Consider the following 23888-nt stretch of genomic DNA (forward strand, 5'->3'; position numbering starts at 1 on the left):
CCTGGAAACAAAAGTGTAGGAGTTCCCATTGTGGCTCAGTGTGTTAAAGACCTGATGTTGCCTCTGCGAACATGCCTTTTCAATCCCTGGCCCCACTCAGTGGGTTAAGGATCCCGCATTGCCGTAACCGCAGTGTAGGCTGGCCACTGCAGCTCCGATTCAATCTCTAACCCCGGAACTTCCATATGTCACAGGTGTGGCTGTTAAAAAAAAAAAAAAAAGGTATTAAAAAACGGAGCCCTAGACAGATGACCTCTCATGTTCCTTCCAGCTTTAACATCCTGTGAGTAAAACCCCTTCATCGAAGGAGAACAGTCAATGAACATAGCTAGGGCTCTTTTGGTTACTTTGTGCTGTAGTGTTTGTCCTGGGCCCGTGACTGTTAAACATGAGAACATGTCCCAGTGATCTGGCACTTACCAGTTGAGACTTTCAACAACCTTGGGAGAAGATAAGACTTGGATATTTATTCTCACTTTTCAGATAGAGGCATGGTGGCTCCCAGGAGTTCACATGGTGTGCTTACCCCCAGGCCCCACCGCTACTTAGAGACAGATTAATATTTGCAGCCAGTTCTCTGCAAATCCAGGGTGTCAATTGAAGGACAATAACAGCAATGTGGATTGGAGGCTTGCTTTGGTTATGGTTCCAAGCATCTGACATGTTCTAACTCTTTAAATTCTCGCAATAGCCTCCTGACTGCCTGTTACCAGTTAGAATTTAGATCTGAGGACATGGAGACACTGAAATGTCAAGGAATTTACCCAAGGTCACACATTAATAATTGGCAGAACTGGAACTTTCTGCTTAGCAGCCTGGCTCCACGTTTCATGAATGTAAACACTGTGCTGGTTCTGAGTATGCTGTCTGGAAGGTGAGCTCTGAGTCGTGCCCTTACAGTGATCTGAAAACCTTTAAGGCTAGTTGAGTTATTGAGTGCTGATTATGAGCCTTGCTAGCTCCAGGGGCCTTCTTCTTAGCAGCTCTGGAGGTAGGTGCTTTTAAAAAAATATTAAAATATAGTTGACTTACAATATTATATTAGTTTCAGGTGGAAAACATAGTGATTTCATTTTTCTTTTCTTTTTTTTTTTTAGGGTCGTGCTCGTGGCACATGGAGGTTCCCAGGCTAGGAGTCGAATCAAAGCTACAGCTGCCAGCCTACACTACAGCCACAGCAACATGGGATCTCAGCCATGTCTGCAACCTGTACTACAGCTCATGGCAACGCTGGAGCCTTAACCCACTGAGCAAGGCCAGGGATCAAACCCATATCCTCCTGGATCCTAGTCAAGTTTGTTAACCACTGAGCCACAAAGGGAACTGCCTGATATTTTTATAGATGACATACAAAGTTATTATAAAATAGTGACTATATTCCCTGTGCTGTACCTAATATCACTGTGACTTATTTATGCTATAACTAGTAGTTTGCAACCTCCTAATCCCTTTAATCTATTTTGCCTCCCTCCCCACTCTTCTCTGGGAACCACCAGCTTATATATGTGAGTCTGTTTCTCTTTTGCTATATTTAATTTTTTAGATTCTGCATATGAAAACACACAGCATGTTTTTCTCTCTCTGACTTACTCATCCTATTACCAAGAAGCAGGTACTATGATTATTACTTCCTCCTGGCTAAAGATGATGGGAAAGAGAGGCACAAAGAGGTTGAGGAAGTTGCCCAAGCACCATGGCCAGTGAGTGGCAGCGTCAGGATTCAAACCCAGGTCATCTACCTCAAGGGCCCAAGCTCTTATGCATCATACTATACCAGGAGTGAGCAGACATTTTCTTAAAGGGCCAGATAGTAAATATTTTAGGTTTTGCTCACCAGCAGGTTCAAGTGATACATTATGGGGGTACTTACATAACCCTTTGAAATAGAACCATTGAAAAAATACTGAAAACATCCCTGTCTCAGAGCCTTATAAAAGCAGGTGTCAGGCAGGATTTGGTTGACCCTGTACTATAATGGAACAAGATGCAAACTTGTAGCCCTCCACCATTACCAAAAGGGAGGAATGTTTAACCATCAGCTACCCTTTATTCTGTTGTGGAACCTGAGCCTTCTAGAGGATCTAGGGGTCTCAGAGACGCAGTCACACAGGAGGTTCATTACCTTCTTTAAGGGCCAGCACCCAGCGCTGCCGACTCTCACGATCCGGAGCAAACACATACAGGAGATAGTTGTCATGCACAACCTGGAGACACAGAGTTCGAGGTGAGCGGATGGAGAGGGTGACGGACGACCGACACCAGGCCCCTCTGGCTTACTGGGCCCAGAGTGGGGTCTGAGGTTGTTGTCAGAAAGGCAGACATCTGGGTGATCTGGAGACTAGTGTCCTTTTTATCCAGATGTTGGGTTGTTGTGCAGGACTAGGGTGAAACTTAGGCTACTTGTCCTAAAGTACACATCACCAGTGTGCTGTCATGAAATTAAAACAGCTAGAGAAAAGAGTTTTCCACTTGACTAGAGAGCGCATTTATTTCTCATGTTAATCTTTCAGTGATGAAAAGATTCTGGCATATGAAAGAGGTATTAGATGGTAAATGTATAATCAAGTTTGTTTTTTGTTTTTTGCTTTTTTTTTTTCAACCATGGCGTATGGAAGTTTCTGGGCCAGGGATGGAAATAATCAAGATCTTTAAATCTTCTTTTGAAATAGTGTTAAGACACCCAAAAGTTGCAAAGATTATACAGTGTTCCCATGTTTCCCCAATGATAATATTTTACCTAACTTTAGTACATTTCCAAAACTAGGAAATTGATATTGGTCCAATATTATTAACTAAACTACAAATCTTTGGGTTTGACCAGTTTTTTTCTTTCCCTACACTTATTTGTAATAGGAATTTTAATGATGGGAAAACATGTTATTTCTTTTACTCTCATAATAAAATTCCACCTTGTGGAGGTCACCTTTTTCATAGGAAAATAGTCCTTTTCTATGCCACATTCGAAAATGGAATATTTTACTGATTTTTTTTTTTTTTTGGTCTTTTCTAGGGCCGCTCCTGCGGCATATGGAGGTTCCCAGGCTAGGGGTCTAATCGGAGCTGTAGCTGTCAGCCTACACCAGAGCCACAGCAATGCAGGATCTGAGCCGCGTCTGTGACCTACACCACAGCTCATGGCAATGCCGGATCCTTAACCCACTGAGCAAGGTCAGGGATCGAACCCGCAACCTCATGGTTTCGGATTCGTTAACCACTACGCCACAATGGGAACTGCTGAAAAAATGGAATATTTACTTCTCAGATTGGCCAAAAAAAAAAAGAAAAAAGAAAAAAGAATGATACCCTAGGATATGCAAGAAGATACTGTACTAACTCCTTCAGAACTATAAATGTCAAGAATGGTAACAAGATGTAGACAAAGTCATGACCTGAGGATGCCTGAGGGGCCTGGTGTCTGTACCATCTCTGTCCAGCTTGACTTTCTGCAGTGATGGAAATATTCTAAAATCTGTGCTGCCCACAAGTAGCCACTAGCCCCATGTGGCTATTGAAGATGTGAAATGTTTATTCCTTGAGTGTGGCTTTTGGAAACTCAGGAGATCATTAAAGTTGTTTAATTTAAATTAAGTTACATTTAAACAGAAATATCCACATGTGGCAAGTGGCTACTGTATTGGACAGCACACTTCAGATTGTTCTTATAAAATCCGAGTCTTTTTACTCCAGAACTTGCAAACAATTTATAACCGAGGATTGCAATCTGTCGTCCCAAATCATGAGTGAGGTGCGCTCAAAGAATGTTAGGCATGGGGACTTTGCTTTTTTTCTCCCCACCAGAAGTAGAGTAATTAGGACTTTCCTTGGGGTAGGGAAAAATGAGAAATGATAACCCTTTTTCAATATTTTGTAATGAATCTTTGAAAGAATACACCAATTTCTTCTGGGTTTGGTCTCAGTTCTCACCCTCAACCCAATTCATCTCCCTCCTACCTGCTCATACAATGACTGAGCAGTTCAACCATCATCCAAGGAATGGGGAACTAGTCCCCTGTGGACTTACCTGAAATGGATATTTATAGTGGCATGGGATGATAATGTCACTTTTCACAATCTCGACACATTTGATTCGGGAGAGTTCAATGGACCCCTTCAAAGTGCGCTTTTTCTGTGGGGAGAAAAAGCACATTGCATTTAAGGAAAAAAGGAAAACAGTGTTTTTGTCCAGGTCATTTCTAGAAATTCCTTACTAGAGAAGATCCGTTGTCAAACAAACTTCCCCATAACCAGAAGCTCCTCTGGAGCCCTCAGTGCCTGAGAAGAACAGTCTGAGAGGACTCCTGGGAGAGCATGCGATAGGAATTGTCTTCTTGATGGACTCATTGAACTGCTGCATCTTATATCCCAGCGGTGATCTTGTGATAAGCAGCAGCATTTGCAGAACTTTTAGCTGGGATGGGCAGTGCAAGCCATGGGAAACCACACACCATACCCATGCCAGTTTTCTTTGCTTGGTGACTACCTGTGGCCTTGTTAGCATAGTAAGAGAGCTCAGGCCTGACCTGCCTGGTGACAAATACCTTTAAGGGACCTTTCTTTTCTACATCTGCCTTCTCTGTGTCCCTTCGTTATCCACGGTCCCACAGTGGCTCCTCTAAAGGACATTTCTGACTCTGCTCTATAAATACCCCTTCTCTGCACCCCCATCAAAATTTATTTGTCCCATATCTCCTTTCTTTGGAAGCTTGCTATGTGTATTTATTGATAAGTAATTCACATGATGGCCTTGATGATTTATAATGATGTTACATATTACCCATTTCTGTGTTTTTTGTTTTTTTTTTTCTTTTTAGGGCCACACCCACAGCATATGGAGTTTCCCAGGCTAGGGTTGAATCAGAGCTACAGTTGCTGGCTAACACCACAGCCACAGCAACGCAGGATCCCAGCCATGTCTGTGACCTATACCATAGCTCATGGCAACTCCGGATCCTTAACCCATTGAGAGAGGCCAGAGATCGAACCTGCAGCCTCATGGTTCCTAGTCAGATTCATTTCTGCTGCACCACAATGGGAACTCCTATGGATTCTTGTCCTTGGATTCCAGGGGATGTTAGGTTGGTGGATGATGAGGCTTCATGGAAGGCTTGTTAGGAAAATGCTTTTGAAGAGCAGGAGCCTTGCACAGATGCCTGGAGTCAGGCTTCCATTAAGAATAGAATTGAATTCACTTGTGGAACCAGTGGCAAAATACTTCATGATAGCTTGTCCTTAACTATAGCAAGAGATTGTAGTGCATGAGGGCACTTGTTTGGTATTTGGGGAGCTATGACATCATCACATTCTCTAGAAGTGAGCTCAGTCTTTTCTTACCACTTTTTGATACCCAACCTGATTGCTGGCCTTTGCTTTAACAGCTAAGGCACAGAACTGAGATGAAATAAGTCAAGATGTAGGAAGTACCACTGTTGAATACAAGGAAGTTTTATGGTGTATGTCTTTTTAAAAATTTCTTTCTGAGAACTATTCATTTTTGAAAGTACAAAACCTATCCATGTTCATTGTAACAAAATAATACGGAAGTATGTGAAGAAAATATTTCTGGTGTACGATTACCCTATCTTTCTGCGCAGCTCTGAGGAAGCCAAGGTCAACCATATGGGATGTATTTGTCTTTCCCACACATATTTATAGAACATGTATAAACAAAAATGAGCATCTCCTCCACACTGTGGCCTCCAATGTGCTTGTGTAATTGCAGGATGCATAAGAGGTCAGTCCTCCCTTAACAACCTTTGAAAACATGTGTCCTTTAGACCCAGATTATCTTCTCATTTAGAGTCGTCCACGGCTAGAGATACATGCCCAGATCCTGCCCATAATCATAGTCTTTGGAATGGCTCATCTGTTTTCAGAAGCAGAAAGAGCACAAGAGAGCTGCCTTTTCAACAACCATCTGCAGCTACAGGTGGTAAACAGGGAGTCTGAGCTTTGAGGTTATCTTGTTTTTTGACTTCTGTCGTGTTATTTCCTCAGCAGTGTGCAGAGTAAAATGCACCAAAAGGCTCATGGGAGGAACGCAGCTCTGTTGCTATACATTTTTGACCTTACATCCTGCATTCCTGAGAGTGGAAACCAGGATATCTGCTACCATAGCCTCCAAGCCCAGCACAGTGGCTGGTCCACTGTGGGTGCCCAGTTAAAATGATATGAACAAAGGGCTCCAAGTTGGAACACAGTTTATATCATCTCCATCTGACTTAAGGCTAATGCATTTATTCCTTCATGAATATTGATTGAGGGGCAGTTCTAAGGGAGGGGTTGTTCTGAGTGCAGGAAACAGAGAGATGACCACAGTAGAGTGTCTCACGAAGTTGGAAGTCTAGTCGGGAGGGCAGACATATAAACAAGTGGGTTTATGTAATCAGCTGGTGGTGAGGGCAGATCTCATGGGAGAGAGGGCCTTTGAGGAAAGATCAGAAAGTTGAAAAAGGAGCCAGATATGGGAAGGTCTGGGAGAGTGGGCACTTAGGTAAACGGCAAGAGCAACAGCCCTGGGGTGGAAACAGTCTGGATAAGCATCAGTTGTTAATAGCCTGGGATCATCATAATCAGGCATAAAGTGCAAGTCAAATAGTAACTGAAGCAGCGAATAGGGATGCAAGTTGTATGTGAGGATCTCAGACAATGCTAACCCAGAAAAACATAATGTGAGTCATATATGTGATTCAAAATCTTCTAATAGCCGTACTAAAAATAACAAAAAGAAATAAGTATGATTAATTTTAAGAACACAGTATTTTGTTTAACCCAATATGTCTTTTTCTTTTTTTCTTTTCTTTTCTTTTTTTTTAATGGCCACACCCCTAGCATATGGAGGTTCCCAAGCTAGGGGTTGAATTGAAGCTATAGCCACTGGCCTACACCACAGACACAGCAACATGGATCCCAGCCTCATCTGTGACCTACACCACAGCTTATGGCAACGCCGGATCCTTAACCCACTGTGAGAGGTCAGAGATCAAACCTGCATCCTCATGGATAGTAGTCAGATTCGTTTCTGCTTAGCCATGATGGGAACTTCCAATATTTCTAAATATTATCATTTCCACATATAATCAACATAAAAAATTGAGATGTATTATGATTAAGTATAAAGCCTTTGAAATTGTGTATTTGGCAAGATGGCTCCATTTGGATTCTCCACACTGTAAATGCTCAGTAGCCACACAAGACTGGTGGCTACTTTGCTGGACACTGTGCCTTCAAGAGTTCCAGGAAGATTTCTCTAAACTCATATGATCTCCTTTGACTTCTTAGTAGTCATTGAGGAGTTCTCTTGTGGTGCAGCAGGTTAACAATCTGGCGTTGTCACAGCTGCAGCTTAGGTAGCTGCTGTGGCATGGGCAAAAAAAAAAAAAAAAAAAAAAAAAATTCCCCGAGTTCCAACATGGATCTTAAGAGACATCTGTCAGATGAACCTTCTGTTGAAATGGATTTCATGTTCCGTCATGAAAGCTCACTCTCATTCCCAAAGGTGTGATTGGGGTCACCCACCTCCCACCCCCATCATAATCCATCTCTCCCCCGTCTGAGGCCAGTCCTCCTCAGATTTCAAAAGATCTGCTACGTGGTAGAGTCGTGTCAACGGTGCATTCTCCAAGCCAAGCACGAGGGACAGCCGGTCAGCAGGCTAAACAGAGTTTCTGTGGGAAATGGTGATGGCCTGTAATCATCCCAAACAACTGCCCTATTTCTGAAAAGTGCCAGCATAAAACCGTCCAAGGAAACCACACCAAAGCCACCAGAGAAAGAGAGACACCAAGTAAAACGAGCCCTCATTCTTCCTTGTCACTCCATCTGCCCCCGTTAGGATGAGAGTCAGAACATCACTGAACCGTGTCTCTTTCCTCGGCCACGTTCAAGGTTGCCCTCATGTTCTGAAGCTTCACCGCCAACGTCTGACGTGTGTCAAACACAATCCAACAAGGTGCTGATGCCCGCATGTTTGTACGGAGGCACGCCTGTGCAAGCGGCTTTTACAATGCCGACTTTACAATACGTTAACGTATGAAAGGGAATTTTGGATTGTGACTTTCAAAGAGAGGTGAGCAAAAACAAAGGACAGTAACTTCCTATATATTCGAGGCATTCTACAGGCCATCTCATTTAACTACAATTCTACCTAGTATTATCCCCTCTGTACAGGGGAGGGCATTGGGGTTTGGAGGAACCAAGTCTTTTTATAAGTGGAAGAACAGCATACAAGCTCAACTCTGTGACTCCAGCGCCTGAGTGTTTAACAGCTGCTTCATGACTTTGGATGTGCCCTGATCTCCCCAGGGGACTTTCCTCCCCCCAACCCTGCTCGGAACAGTTCAGTGCATGACTGACTGCTCCAAGCGATGACCCAGCGGAAGATTCGTTTCTGCCCCATTTGGTCGTGCAGTGCTTGTGATGGATTTCAAAGGGGGAAGTGCAGAGCTCCCGCCCCACTCCTATAGTGTGGGCTCCTTGGCTGCTCAGCTGGTCCAGCAGATACATCAGTAACAAAGAAGCTATGCATCTGTTACCCATGAAAGAGGCCATCTCCACCCTTCTAAAAAACAGCAGGCCTTCAGCTTCCTTCTCTGGTGAGGCTGAGTGGAACTGAAACGGAACTTTCACATCAGGCAGACCCCCTGCCTGACCAGCTCTGCAACCTTAGGCCAGTGCCCCAACTTCTCAAGTGCCTTTTTTTTTTTTAAAGTGGAAATAATAACAGTCCCTGAATCACTGAGTTAATTTAGAGGATTTTAAAGAACTACGTAACTGACCAGCAAAAGAAAATCATGCAAATGATCAACCAGCCACTCAGTGTTACTGCTTTCCTTTTCCAGCTGTGACCCGTAAAACAAAACCTTAGAAAGATCTTATCTTGGGAGTTCCTGTTGTGGCTGAACAGTAATGAACCCAACTAGTACCCATGAGGCTGTGGGCTCAATCCCTGGCCTCACTCAGTGGATTAAGGATCCAGCATTGCCCATGAGCCATGGTGTAGGTTACAGACGTAGTTCGAATCTGGTGTGGCTGTGGTGTGGGCTGGCAGCTACAGCTCAGGTTTGACCCCTAGCCTGGGAATTTCCCTATGCCATGGGAGTGCCACTAAAAAATCAATAACAAATGAACCCAGAAAGATCTTATCTTTATGTGTTTACATTTTCTTTGGGGATTTTCTTTCTTTGGGGCAAATACGTAACCAGGACCACCACTTGGGAGAATGACATTAATATTTAATTGGTGATCTTGGTGATTTTGACATTCCAGAGTCATTTGTTTATTTTTGCCAATTATTTGTAGCAATCAGTGCAAAACCTTGAAAGGGGGCTGTTTCCTGACCCTCCCAGCTATGTCACATTTGCTCTCAGTTAGCAAATGTGAGGACTTCACCTCCCTGCTTCCCCTTCCACTCGCCTGTCAAAACCTTCCCCACATAGTCATTCACCTAAAGTTTATTTTCCTGATAGCTTAAGGCTTGGCTCGTTTCACAGGAGGCTGGATTAGGACAGATATTAGAGATTTAAACCTAGAAATAGATTTGATAATGGAATTTCAAGTATTGGCTGCGAGAATGTTTTTCAAAGAGAACCAGTATTTTTCAAAGGGGAGTGAGGCATTCAAGCTTTGCAGGATCACACTGTAAAAGGAGCCACATGCTGCCTCTATCAGAGTTTCTTTAAGATTAGGAAGCTTTTGTGATGATGATTTTAAACAGGCATTTTGAATACTTTGCTCATCGCCTCTTCTGGGGTATAGAACAGTCATTGCACTGATCTGAAATGGCACGATGATGAAACTGAAATTAAAACTGATATCATATGCGATAAGCTTGGGGTGGTTTTTCCTGACCCTACCAGAATGTGGGATATCTGTTCTACGATGGGTTTAGGGGACTTCCTGGATTCTAGTTTCCTCCCCTCTGTGAAACATGCTCTTAATGTAGCTTTCTGTCTTTAGTGACAAAGGGAACCCTTGTGCTGCAGGGGAGAAAAGCAGAGATTTGTAACTTGGAAAAATCAGGCCTTGAATCCCTATGAGAACAGGTAATACTGGGCAAGTTGTCTCAGTTCTCTGGGCTTAATTTTCTTAGCTCTTCTTTTCTTTTTTTTTTTTTTTTTTTTTTTGTCTTTTTGCCATTTCTCACGGCAATGCCGGATCGTTAACCCACTGAGCAAGGGCAGGGACCAAACCCGCAACCTCATGGTTCCTAGTCAGATTCGTTAACCACTGCACCACGACAGGAACTCCCTCTTGGCTCTTCTTAATCTTTTAGTTCTTAAGGAGTAACCGGGATGCTGACAGCTGCAACTCAAGGATGCAGTGATCTCAGCTACTTGGTACCTGATAAGGACGTGATCTTTCCTGTCTCAATGGAAAGAGCAGCATCTTCTGTAACACCAGTGTAATTTGTAATTACCGGCTGCTGCCTCTTCCCCTCTCCCAATCTCTCCTCACCTGGACCTACCTCCACTGAGCTTAGAAGTTCTGGAAGATGTGGAGCTAAGGTAGCAGATTTTTGAGGTTTCTGGACCCACTCAAAGCCAGGAAACTCTGATCTGTCCCACACCTTTCTTTCCTTTCTTCCACAAGACCCTTAGTCATAGCTAAACCAGAGGCTTTCCCCACCTCAGTGTTTCACATTGTGGCTTGTGATGAGGCTGGTTCTGCTGTGCGGAAAACACTTGAGCTTCCCTTAAAGTCTGCAATTTCATCAGTAATAGCGCCCTGACTATCAGAAAAAAAAGTGAGGATTTTATGCATCCCTACCAAAAAAAAAAAAAAAAAAAGAAAAGAAAAGAAAAAGGACTATACTCTCATACAGTTTCCAGAGGGCAGTTAAGAATGCATTTTCTGGGAGTTCCCGTTGTGGCGCAGTGGTTAACGAATCCGACTAGGAACCATGAGGTTGCGGGTTCAATCCCTGGCCTTGCTCAGTGGGTTAACGATCTGGCATTGCCGTGAGCTGTGGTGTAGGTTGCAGACGCTGCTCGGATCCCGCATTGCTGTGGCTCTGGTGTAGGCTGGCAGCTACGGCTCCGATTAGACCCCTAGCCTGGGAACCTCCATATGCCGCGGGAGCAGCCCAAGAAATGGCAAAAAAAAAAAAAAAAAAAATGCATTTTCTCACAAGCAACTATTAAGAGCAGATACTCATGTAAGTAGTTCTAGAATTTGGGAACAGGAAATAGAAAAAGAGCTTTTCTTTACACCTCATATCCTTCTAGACTGCTTCAGTATTTTACCATGTATCTGTACTTCTTTTCTTGTATTTAAAAACCATTGACTAAAATAAATACATACATTTCACTTGCAGGGTTAATCCTATGGAGACATATGTTCAAAATATATAAAGGCATAGGAAAACAGGATGTTCACTGTGGCATTATTTATCCTAAAAAGCCTAGAGAAACCGAAATATCCATCAACAGACAAAGGGTTACTTATGGTTTGTCCCTCTTGTGATTACTCTGTGGCCATCAGTAAAGAGTAAAGTTGACCTAAATGGAGGGACAGAAATATATATTAAATGTAAAAATCAGGTCTGCAGCAATAGATGGGACATCATCTCATTGGGGGGGGATAATAAAATGTCTTAGTGTGTGCAGTACTCAAATAATGCAAGAAAGAAGAGTGCTCCACTGGTGGATGACATCTGACAGACCTCGGCAGTCTAAGATAGGTTACTGTATTAGGTAAAGTTGTTACAATGGCCATGTAAATGGACTAAGCAGAAAAATGAAAATGGTATTTTAAAGCAGAAAGTTTAAAAACACGACACTGTAATACAGTTTTGGCAGATGAATGGGAGCAGGTGAAGTGTGGTACACATCAAATGCTGGGTATGCAAAAATGATGCAGCTCTTTGCCCTTGTAATCCCATGACCCCATTAGCAGTCAGCAGCAGCCAGGCAGCACCTGCCACCCCACCTGCTCTTCTGTATTCATGGAGGTTCAAGTTCCTCTCATGTTCTTGAGCAATGGCCATTCTCTCCATAGATTCTAATAAAGCAACCCTGCGTGCTTTTATGTGGGTATATTTATCTTACAAGTGAAGCAGTAGTTCAGGCATCACTTCCAAGCCTCATTCACTTTAGACAATGATATTAGGGGCCCTATACTTAAAAAAGCACCTTTGTTTAAATCTGCTTACAAAAGTGGGTAGAGATTAAAAAAAAAAAAAGCAGACGTATGTGGAAATTCCGAGCAAGAACTAAGTGCTATGTCAGTACAGAATAGATTCTCAAAGTGACCTGCACATTTTGTTTCTCAGTGTCTCTAGTCTGGGAATGCTCTTTGAAAGTTCTCCTTCTTTCCAGAATAGAGCATGTCAGATGTTTAATGAATTTGAAAGAGTATATTTTTATATCTCCCTTTTAAATACTGGCATGTCAGTAGCCAAGATATGTAAATGAATAACAAGTTCATTGGATTTCAGGAAGAAACTCCCTGCACAGAGATAATGTTCAAGTAATATGTTAACTTGGTTCATTGAGGGAAGATCAGATAAGACCGAGTGTGCAAAAGAAAGTGATATTTGTGGACCTTGTTATGAAACTTTTAATAGAAATGATTTAAATGATAGTCCTAGAATGATTGGCAAGTAGATAAAAACTTCTTGATGATGAAAAGGTAAGTTAAAACCAGTCTTCACAAATGGTTTAACTAATAGAGAGCACCTACAAATTATTAGTGAAGATAACTACCAATGTTAGAGGAAAATGAACCAAAGGAATATGAATTGCTGTTAAATATACAGAAAAATGCCCAATCACTATTATAACAGAAGTGCAAATAAATTTTACTCAGTTACCATTTTTTTAAGCCTATCAGCCTTGCAAAGATCAAAATATATGATAATAGTGTTGGTTGAGGTTTCTGAGAAAACAAGCAGTTCACACGTGGCCCTGGGGAATGTAGGTTGGTAAATAATTTGGTCAGGTTTAGCAAAATAACAGATGCACCTATCCCTTGACATAGCAATTCCATTTCTAGAAATATTTTCTGTAGACCAAGGTTCCTCAACCTTGGCGTTATTAACATTTTGGGCTGGATAATTCTTTGTTGTGTGTCCTGTGCAGTGTAGGATACTCAACATCCCTGGCTCTACACCAAAGTTAATAATAATACTCCCAGTGATAAAAACCCCAAATTTCTCCAGACATTGTCAATTTGGGCAAAATCGCCCCTGATTGAGAACCCCCCATATTCATCCACGTAGAGTGTGAGATACATACAAGGTTATTTATTCCTCATTGTTCGTAATAACAACAACAGAAAAAAGGGAAAGAGACTAAATGTCCATCAAGATAATTTTTTATCCATACAACAAAGTATTTTGCAACCAAAAAAACCCCACAGAAAAACAAACAAACAAAAACCTCCAAAGAAGACCCCTTTCCTATCAGTATGGATTTATCTTCAAGAAGTACTGCTAAGCAGGGAGTTCCTGTCGTGGCTCAGCAGTAACGAACAAGACTAGTATCCATGAGGATGTGGGTTCGATCCCTGGCCTTTCTCAGTGGCTTAAGGATCCAGGGTTGCTACGAGCTGTGGGGTAAGTCACATATACAACTTGGATCTGGCGTGGCTGTGGCTGTGGCATAGACGGTTCCACCTTTAGCTTGGGAATTTCCGTATGCTCTGGGTGCGGCCCTAAAAAGACACACACATTCAAAAGCATTGCTAAGCAACCAAAAGAAAAGCTAAGAAGTGTATGTAAAATACGCTACCATTGTATAAAAAAGAGAGAAAGAAGAAAGTTTATTTGAAGATGCATATAGATACATGAAGTATCACTGGAGGAACTATTAAGAACTTGATTATGATGGTTGCTTTCAGGCAAGGAAGCAGTATGGGATCAAAGTATGGGAATCACTGATCTTAAGGCAATGTGTTTCTTTTACACTTACAACCACTATTGTGACCTTGGGCCAATTGCTTAACTTCTCTGTGTGTTGATCACTTTCTCTCTAAAACAGAATCTGACTTGTATCTTTTCCAAAGAATCATGAGGATTAAATGAGCAAATCCACAGGAATATGTCGGTTCTCTCCTCGTGGTTACGGTTGCTGGTTGCTGTTGATGATGATGTTGTGCTGTCATTCAAGGAAACCTGCGGGGCTAACAGGAACATTCCCACTTGTCCTCACTTAGGACTTCAGCAGTGTTGGACTTCACCAGTGAGTCCTTACCCCAACTCTCCCTTATCAGCCACCGTGGCTTCTATTACAAGTCTTCTCAGACCCAAATAAGCTTAGAGCTGAAAATACCCATTGTAGGACATTTAATCCAACTTTAATATTTGTCCCAAATGGTATTGCCTAAGAAAAGATACGGAGCTCTCCAAGCCTCTATTTTCTCATTACTATGATGGGAATAACAGTAGGACCTAATGCATGTGGTTATTTTGACTATTTATGATATGATGCATGTAAAGTACTTAATCCATTGATTGCCCTGAAACACAGCAAGGACTCCTTAGCTATTGGTATATATTCTAAATTTTAGGTTGGTTACATTTGAAATGCTTGCCTTATTTTTTTCAGGTGCATTTTTGGGGTCATACTGGGATTTTGACAACATGTTTTTTTTTATCAGCCATATGGTTATTAACCAGCTCTCAGATGTATTACTTCCTGGAAAGTTTTCCATATTTAACTAATCTCTATGCCTGTTTGTGAATTCCTGATATCACTGGCAGTGAGATATGACCACATAATTTCCACTTGGCTTTTGGCTGGAAGGGTCTTTAGAAATCATTCAATCCAATCTTTTATGTTAGACATGAGGTTTCAAGATAAAGTGACTTTCTAAACTGGCCTTTATCTTTTCATTTCTGCGATTGAATTTACAGCCTGGGGAGATCAAGGTCATAGAATTGGAAGCCCTTTGGTGATGTTTGCAGGTCAGGGGTAAGGCCACAAGGTTTAGGGTTCTGCATAGCCGCCTTGTTTTTTCTTCAGCTAGAACACTTCCACTTTTATCTATTTCATCTACGGAAATGGGTTAAAAGTATGAAAATCACCTATCTAGTCCAACCCCTTGATATTATAGACAAAACCCCCAAATCCCAGGTAAGGACTTGCCAAGGGTTAACCTTGTCACCCAGGTTAATCAGTACCACATCCCCATTCTGCCATACTCTATGTTGTTGCTTTCTCACCTCATCCCACTTTTCTAGAATTACAGTATTAGTATATTTGAGACTTTCAGTCTCTTTGGCCATATCTAAAATTAGAACTGACCTCTACAGTTCAGTCAAAAATTGCTTATGTGATGCCTTCCTGTATTTTATTTGCTTTTATTTTTCCTTAATTTTTGTAGCTGTACCTGCGGCATATGGAAGTTCCTGGGCCAGGGATGGAATCTGAGCTGCAGCTGAAACCTATGCCCCACCTGTGGCAACACCCGGGCCTTTAACCTGCTGCACTGGGTTGGGTTTGAATCCATGCCTCCACAGTGACCTGAGCTTCTGTAGTCAGATTTTTAACCCATTGTGCCAAGGTGGGAACTCATTTTCTTCTTGATAAAGATGCTTGATGATCTAAACCAAAGAGATTATTCGTGTGAAACTTTCAGACCCCCTAGAATGATCATCGAGGGAGACTAATATTTTGTAGAGTAGAAGACTTTTTGACACCCCTTCAATCCTTGTATGTAGGTAGTGAGGTCATCTACATTTATGTAAGACTGACTTTAAGTCAAATCATCTTACCCAGGTACAAATGATGATTATTTTCCCTCTCTCTCACTGTATCATTAAAAACCTATAAAAGCAGTATATTTGAAGATCACCACAATAATGGGATACTTTTGTTTTCATAAGTTTCTTCTTAGAAACATTACCTTCTCTAAGGGTTCCCTTAACTATTGGTGGCCCTATGCATTGCATTAATCTCTTTGGAAGTTATGTAGCAACGAATGATAGATCAGAAAATGCTATCCTGTGTCACAGTTATCCTATATAACTTTATCCTTAGGAGCCGATTTTACAAAGGAGAGGGTTCTATACTAGGTGTACTATTATTTTTCAGTGTTTTCTCTATATCTGAAAACAACCTGAATGTCAAACAATAGGTGACAGATACATTTGTCAATTTGTTCTGTACAGAAAATAGATAATTATATACCTGACATGAACCACTCAATCATTTCAAAAAATTGTGTATTTGAGCAAATGATTACTTTGGAGTCCATGAATGAAAATGTATCCACAAAAAATAATGGAAAAAGAATAAATGGAAGAATATAAAATTGTCATGTAGTGTGATTACTACTACATAAAATTTATGTCTGCCTGAGAGCAAAGATCATTCTCACAGAGACAATAAATTGGTGTCTTCAGACAAAAGAGTTTGGGAGAACAATTGGGTGTAATTGCTTCATTAATTTTTCTTAGCAGTATGGGGATATGAAGTTTGCTGCTCTGTTTCTTGAGATTAATTGAAGTGGGTTTAACCTAATTCTAACTTGTTTTCCATCTTTGCTGTTGAATGTTGCCCAAGCTCATTGTTAAGTCTGAGGTTCTCATTGTTTGTACACTAGGCACTTTTCTACCCAAACATGGAGTAGGATAATTAAAGACAAAGTAGGCCTGGAAGAGGGATGCTGTTAGACATCAGTGAGAGCCCCTTTCTTGAACTCTGTATATTCAAGGGTCTGTCCCTCACAAAGGCCTTTTCCTACCTCAAGGCTTCACACTGGTAGTTCCTTCTGCCTGGAATGCTCTTCTTCATTTCTTCGCTTGACTAACTTTTTCGCTTGACTAACTTTTTCGTGTCTTTCAAGCATTAGCCTAGGTAAAAGTTTCTTCTCTTGACCACTCTTGCCACTCAGCCCCAGAAACTGTGTAGTCTTTCCCATAGAACCTACTGTGGTCTACATCTTCTCTCTATATATATACTTGCTTTTCATCTGTTTCCTCCACTAGTATGTAAGCCTGAGGGTGGACACTTTGTCTCTGTTACTTAGCACTGTATTCCTAGTCTCTTGCGGCCCCCAGCATATAGCAGGTGCTCAGGAAGTGTTTGCTAAGCAAATGAGAACATCTATATATATCAAAATAGAAACATTTCCTTGATACAGTGTTAGGTTAATAATAAGAAGAAGAAAACTTTGGCACAGATATATACCATTTTGGAGAGAAAGGTCATATATTTGAATTTTTATATTAGCGGGTATAATTTCTGTGACTTTTAAATGTCAAAAAAGGGAAAATAGAATGAGAGGCTAACCCATAAATAACTTTAGGTTAATAGGAATGATACAGCAACATTAGGGTTTGAGTCAGATTCTTGTTCTATTAAATTACCAACAACTTTTACTGAATTTCAAGGAACTGAATTTTATATGCATGGGAAACTATGTCAGAACTTCTGTTTCCCCCTCTAGATCACTTTAAGTGATGGCCTGAGTGGTGTGAAGGCAAATCCAAACTAACCTCTTGATGAAAATTAGGTCCCAGAAGATCTACTTTTCTCAGTAGGTGTAAAAACTCATCGATGGGTGAAAGAATGTGTTACTAGTTGGTGGAGAAAATGGGAGATGTGGATTATGGAATGAAAATTTGAGAAGAGTTTTAAAACGGCTTTTTGTAGAGTTTACTTCTGAAATTGAGAGAAAGACATCATGTATTAACGTGAACCTCACGGTTCAAGAAACTAAGCTCTTGTGCTTTCCTGTTAAAAAAACTTTCTTCCAGACTGAGTCAGGAACTAAGCCCTCACATTTATATTCTTGCCCTGTGGCCTATTTTTTTACTGCAGAAACTGATTAATGGATACACCAGTCCCTGAGTAATCAAATCTAATTTTAACATGAGAGTATTTGCCTCTAAAACTGGAAGTCTCTATCCAGTGGTTCTCTTCATAAAATATCAACATCGCATCAGACAAGCAAAAATCATTTGACAAAGAAACTTCATCAAGGCAGGCATCAAAATGCACATTTTTGGCTTTGAGTGGCCTGAAGTGCAAAGTAGTTTGTTTTAGATTCTTACTTTTCTTTGCCTGGGTAGGCAAGGCCCATATTTTTAGCCTCTAGATGTTCTTCTAAATTCAGTTTGAGCTATGTGACCTTCAATCAGTCACTGGATCTTGATTAACCGTCCAGCCCTGTTCTAGATGTTAGTGATACAGGGATGAGCAAGGTAGTTGCTCATGGAAGTGACCTTTCAGTAGATGTAGAGACAGAAAATAAACTGGGAAGCACTTCAATAAACCCAATAAATAAGTGCAGATACTGATGTGTTTAAGTATCTATAGACTTTTTGAAAAGAGAAAAGAAACAGAATGCTGGGAAAATATTCTGGGGACAGATGGGAAATATAAAGAACAACCCTACAACACCCGGAGGTAGGGGTGGTTCCAGACAGTAGGAGTAGCTAGTGGAAAGACCCTGCCCTTGCAGGACCTGAAAGTGAGCCGCCCCCCCAAGTGTACCTCACTCTATACCTGCCCCTGTGCAAAGTCTCCAGGGGGAGCATGGCTGGGGGTGTTCAAAGTTCATAAAAAAGGCAGATAAGATAGAAGCATATGGATGACAGATGAAGGAACTTGAATAAATGAATATGAAAGGCAAGTAGGGACAATAGATGAAGAGTCTTATAGGCCATGGTTGAGAATTAATTTAAATACTGTAGACAGCCACAGAGGGCTTTAAAGTAGGGTCTAATACCTGATCTTTCCTTTTAAAATTTTATTCTAGGTGTGGCATGGATAGTAGATTGTATGGAGCCTTGAGAGTCAGCAGGAGCCAAAGCGGAGAGAGACCATGAGTGGTGAAATTCACAAGAAAAATATTCTGGTAAATATTCTTTAACAGTATTATCTACAAAGGGTTTGACCTGTAAAGGGAAGGAAGGAAGGAAGGAAGGAAGGGTAAGATAGGGTGGAGGGCACAAGAGAATAGAGTTGCCTGGTTCTCCTAAAAAGAGTTGCAGGGAGTGGGGACTGGCCCACATACTGGTTTCAGTATGTCTCTCCCAGAGTTCCCCTCATGGTTCAGTGGTTAGCAAACTCGACTAGCATCCATGAGGAGGTGGGTTCAGTCCCTGGCCTTGCTCAGCGGGTTAAGGATCTGGCATTGTCTGAGCTGTGGTGTAGTTCTTAGACACTGCTCGGATCCTGCATTGCTGTGGCTCTGGCATAGGCCAGTGGCTACAGCTCCTATTCGACTCCTAGTCTGGGAACCTCCATATACTGTGGGTGTGGCCCTAAAAAGACAAAAATACCATATATATACATATATCTGACCAAAATTAAAATTTCAGCCTCCTGAATTCTCATGGCTAGACCATGAACTTCTGCCTCCAGGGAGTCCTAGCTACATACTCCTGCACCCAGGAATCTCCTGTTTGAAGTCCCATATTGCTGCCTATAGGAAAAATAGACAGTTTACTCTTTTATTCTTTTAGGGGTTCATGTGTGTAACTCTAACCTCTCCAACTGTTTTTGTACCTCATGTCATTCTTTCCTCCTTCCTACCTTCCCTTCTTTTCTTTCTTTCACAAATAATACATGAATGAATTTTGTGTAATGAATATTATGGTAGAAACAGGTGATTCCGTTCTGGGAAAATTGGGTACTAGCCCTTATAAAGCTTATAGTGTAATGGAGGGAATGACATTGGTACAATAATCACTCTGACCGGTGCTCTGAAAAAAGAGTCTGGGCTGCTACGGTAGAACATAACAAGAGGAGATGATCCACTCTAGGGAAATGACGAAAGGCTTCCCCAAGCAAGTGACAGTTTAAATGGAGGTCTTAGAGTTGAATAAAATCTGTGATTGAAGCCCAGTGACATGGGAAAAAAAAGGAACACGAACTGAGATGGGAGAGGCCATGTAAGAGGGTCCGGTGTCCACTCTCAGGGTAAAGGGAGAACCACTGAAGGGACATTCCAGCTGCTGGTGAGGATCATCAGGATGAGATCACCGTCACCGTGTGAAAAGCCCACACTGCCAGCTGTGTGGGGAATGGGGTGGTGCAAGGGCGGGGTAGAGTGGGTGCAGGGAAACCATGAGGAGGTGGTAGCCATCCCAGGTAAGAGATGCTGGCAGCTTCCATGAGGAAGATGACTCTAGGAAATAGAAAGAAATGGACAGATTCTAGAGGAACTTTCATGGCAAAGCTTGCTAAGGCTCCCTTTTTTTTTTTTTTTTTTTTTTTTGGACACATGATAGGGGCTTCCAGAGTGAATGAAGACAAATACTTGTCCTGAGGATATGTGGAAATGATAGAGCTCATAACATACTGCATTGCAGGAGACCCTTGTGGCATGGATGCTGATTTTTCAGGAATTCCCTTTACATGGAGGACTCTAGAGCAAGAAGGCATTGCACACTTGGCAATAATCCAGTGGAGCCCCACCTGCCTATGAGCAACTGCCACTAATCATAAGAACAACTTATCAGGGAGGCGGTGTAAGCTCTGGAGACAAATGGGAGTTATTTAAATTCTCTTTGCCTCAGTCACATGCCCTGTAAATTGGGGTATTAATAGTTCCTACCTTACATGGCAGGTGTAAAGATCAGATGAAATGATACATATAGCACAGGGACTGACACATAGTAAGTACTCAGTTACTCAGTTACTGTTATTCAGTTATTATTATGAAATTAATGGTGACCTGCATCTCATTAAAAGGAAACAATATCAAGAAGGAACGTTCAATTATTTCAAAACATGTAAATAGCTTCATGGAGTGTTACACTAACATATGCAAAGCCACAGCTCTTGAGTGGTGGAGTTGCTCATTGACCCAGATCTGTCTGACACCAAAAGCTGTGTTTTTGACCACTGTGCAGTAATGTTGCCAAGTACAAGGAGAGGGGACTATCTTCCCACTGGCCATCTTTAAGTTAGGAAGGATGCATGCTACAAAGATGTTTCTGCTGCTAGATCAGACTGTAGTCTAAAACGAAGGGTCCAGGAGGAGGTAGCCCTTATCTAGACACTGACTAGCATGGTGATCCTGACAGTTTTTCCTGTCCCATCTAGATGGTAATGGCTCCCATGCCATGGTGAGCATGGGGCCCTTGGTTCCTAAGGTGCCAGGTGTCCTTCAAAGAAGTAAACCTTTCCATTTCTCCCAAGGGCTTTTCAGAAGATCAAGATGGTCCTATTTTCTCAGAAAGACTCAACATTGCTTGAGGTAAGTAGTGTTGGAGTCCTTACTTTACAACAGGAAACAGTGGCTTAAAGAAGTTAAACGTCTTGCCTGACATCCCGCCTCTAGAAAGTGATAGAAACAGCATTTAAATCTAGCTCTAGCCGACTACACTGGTCTTCACCACTCTGTGACAATTGTCTCCCCTCTGTGCTGCCTCTGCTATCCCATGCTTACTCAAAAGGCCCGAGCACCCCCCCCCCCAATTTCTCTCTTTTACCCCTAAAAAGGATATCTTTCATGTGCCGCTAAGCACATTGTTTGGTAGGTGACCACTTCTCTAGAGATGATGTTTCTTGAAGCCTACCAATGGTGTGCTGGTGTTTGCTTGTGTTGGCCCATGAGAGCTGGTACACCATGTCAGGAAATCTGCGTTCACATCAGTGATTTGAAACTGGTTGTCATGGTGATTTATAGCACAGAAAATGACAAATACTACAAACAAAGCTCTCCCATGCTCTCTCCTGCCACTACCACTGCAATGATAATTAGAAATTACCACCACAGCGCTGGACCCTCATCTTTCCTCATCCTCTGTTAAAGAACGTCCATCATCAGGGATCACTTTGCTAAGAAATTGGTTGGCACAAGGGATGTCTGAGAGCATGCTGCCCGTGAGCCACCACCTACAAACTCTATGCTTCCTTCTGGCCCCTGCTTCAGCATGATGATGTAGCTTCCTGGCTGCGCTGAAAACACTTGCATATCTCATTGCCCAGCAAGCAGCTGACATCAGATCTAAATCCATGGTCAAATAAAAGGCTCAATCAGTATGTACTATGAAGACAATGGGCCTGGATATTTGAAGTTAGAAAAAAAAAATCCTTATTTTTCAGAACTAAAGGATTTGTTCCTGAGTATGTAGGAGCAATTTTTATGTGATGTCATAAATCCAGAGAACTTTAGAGCTGCAATGAACATCATTTCACAATGATGAGAAAAGAGAAACAGAAGCTGAGACTCAAAGAGGAGAAAGGTTGGCCCAGTGTCACATGTTCATGATGCATGTCTGTCTCTCTCCACAAGCTTGTATTTAGTTACAGAATCCAGGACCCTGATGTTAACCTGACTTTAAAGAATTATTTAATGTTTCCCTTTATTTGAAACTGATTGTGTTATGCCACCTTGCTTGCTCCTTCACAGATAAAATGATGATATAAATAATACCTATTTTTTACTAGATTTTCACAAGGTGACAGAACTTAGGCTAAGTATTTTATATATTAAGTTGAACTATATGAAATTGCAAATATTTGATCTTTTTTTGATCTGCCAAGTGGTAATTTCAAATAGATTAGTCTAAATACATTCTCTCTTAATTTTTACCATTTTTTCCCATGAAGTGAACACTATCATCACACCCATTTTACAGATGGCAAAATTGAGGCTTTAATTAAAAGTTAAAACCTTCGGGAGTTCCCATCATGGCTCAGTGGTTAATGAATCCGACTAGGAATCATGAGGTTGCGGGTTCGGTCCCTGGCCTTGCTCAGTGGGTTAAAGATCCGGCGTTGCCGTGAGCTGTGGTATAGGTCGCAGACGTGGCTTGGATCCTACCATGCTGTGACTGTGGTGTAGGCCAGTGTCTACAGCTCCTATTCAACCCCTAGCCTTCATAGGCCGCAAGAGCGGCTCAAGAAATGGCAAAAAGACAAAAAAAAAAAAAAATTAAAACTTTCTTCCCACAGTATAATGCTATTGTTATTTATGGGCAATGCGCAATGTACTCTTGTGTGCAAACTGATGGTCTTAAGCAATGGAATATCCATAGGGCATGAAGAATAAAAAATAACCACTTATCTTACTTTTCTCAGTGACCCTAGAAAAATTTCTAATCATAAATTTCTATAATATTTAAAGAAATACTTTGAAAATATTATTTATGCATATAGAACATACACATTAGAAAATAAGAATGTGAGGTTTGTATATTATATATCTGCTATTTCCCACATGGAAATATTAGAAACTATAGCTCAGGGCTCCCCAGAATGAATTCATTGTCTTAGAATTTTCATAGTGTTCGAATGAAGAAGCTGAATTATTCTACAACATTGTCTGCATACCAATGACAACAAACAAAATTTTGAAAAAAGACCATTTACTCTTTGCAAATACTATGGTACAGCATTCACAACCAAACAGTTCACAATTATGCTCAAAAAATGATTGGTACTAACTACATGAGGTGATGCTATGTTGAGTGTTGAATCAGAAAAAAAAAATTGGTGAAAACTGTAAAATTGCGTTTGAAAGAAATACTTACAGGTAAACAACTGCTCTTTGGCTATGAAACAAGAGTTTCTAATGTCCTATTCACAATAGGAAAAAGCTGACTGATGCTGTGTGATTAATCAGCTCTAAATGATGAATTCTCCAAGATGAAAACTTGGCTCTTGGCCCTCCATTAATTTTGTCAACCAACACTTATTGAATACCTACCAAAGGGGCCTTACACATAAGTAATTCCACATTCGTCCTGACTGGTTGGTGGATTATTACCAGTAAGAATCTGCCTAAGTTGATTCTTCACCTCTGAGGAAGAGGCAATATTATTTCTTCTGCGTCTTAGAAGCCCAGTCATCCATAGCCTCCATACCCAGTCTGGTCCCCTTCAGGACTCCATTTCACTGAACACTACAAACCCTGGCTCTTAGGAGACCCCAAACTTGTGCCTACACCTACTTAGTCAGATCCTAGCCAAGAAAGAAAATAACCTTTGT

General features: G+C 41.4%; 2 protein-coding genes across 3 annotated transcripts in view; one reads left to right on the forward strand and one right to left on the reverse strand.

The window, feature by feature from the left end:
- GARIN3 (golgi associated RAB2B interactor family member 3) overlaps positions 1–23888 on the forward strand; it is a 100618-nt gene that overhangs the window by 55780 nt on the left and 20950 nt on the right. The window contains exons 2-3 of the mRNA XM_085001911.1: positions 18703–18801; positions 21093–21150. The gene's annotated coding sequence lies outside the window, so the exon portion shown is untranslated. The remainder of the gene's footprint in view (positions 1–18702; positions 18802–21092; positions 21151–23888) is intronic.
- The window catches only part of ITK (IL2 inducible T cell kinase), a 71408-nt gene that overhangs the window by 46376 nt on the left and 1144 nt on the right, over positions 1–23888 (reverse strand). For both annotated transcript variants that reach the window (XR_014830985.1, XM_021076697.2), the window contains exons 2-3: positions 4022–4126; positions 2123–2204 (exon numbers count right to left, since the gene is read on the reverse strand). Coding sequence is in view for 1 of the 2 variants with exons in the window: in XM_021076697.2 (XP_020932356.1) it covers positions 2123–2204; positions 4022–4126 (187 nt within the window). In the remaining variant the exon portion in view is untranslated. The remainder of the gene's footprint in view (positions 1–2122; positions 2205–4021; positions 4127–23888) is intronic.

The sequence above is a fragment of the Sus scrofa genome, chromosome 16, assembly GCF_054392235.1.
Source record: "Sus scrofa isolate SSC_HxYL_T2T_F1_AM1 chromosome 16, Sscrofa_HxYL_maternal_Yorkshire_Landrace_v2.0, whole genome shotgun sequence".
Lineage (NCBI taxonomy): Eukaryota > Metazoa > Chordata > Mammalia > Artiodactyla > Suidae > Sus > Sus scrofa.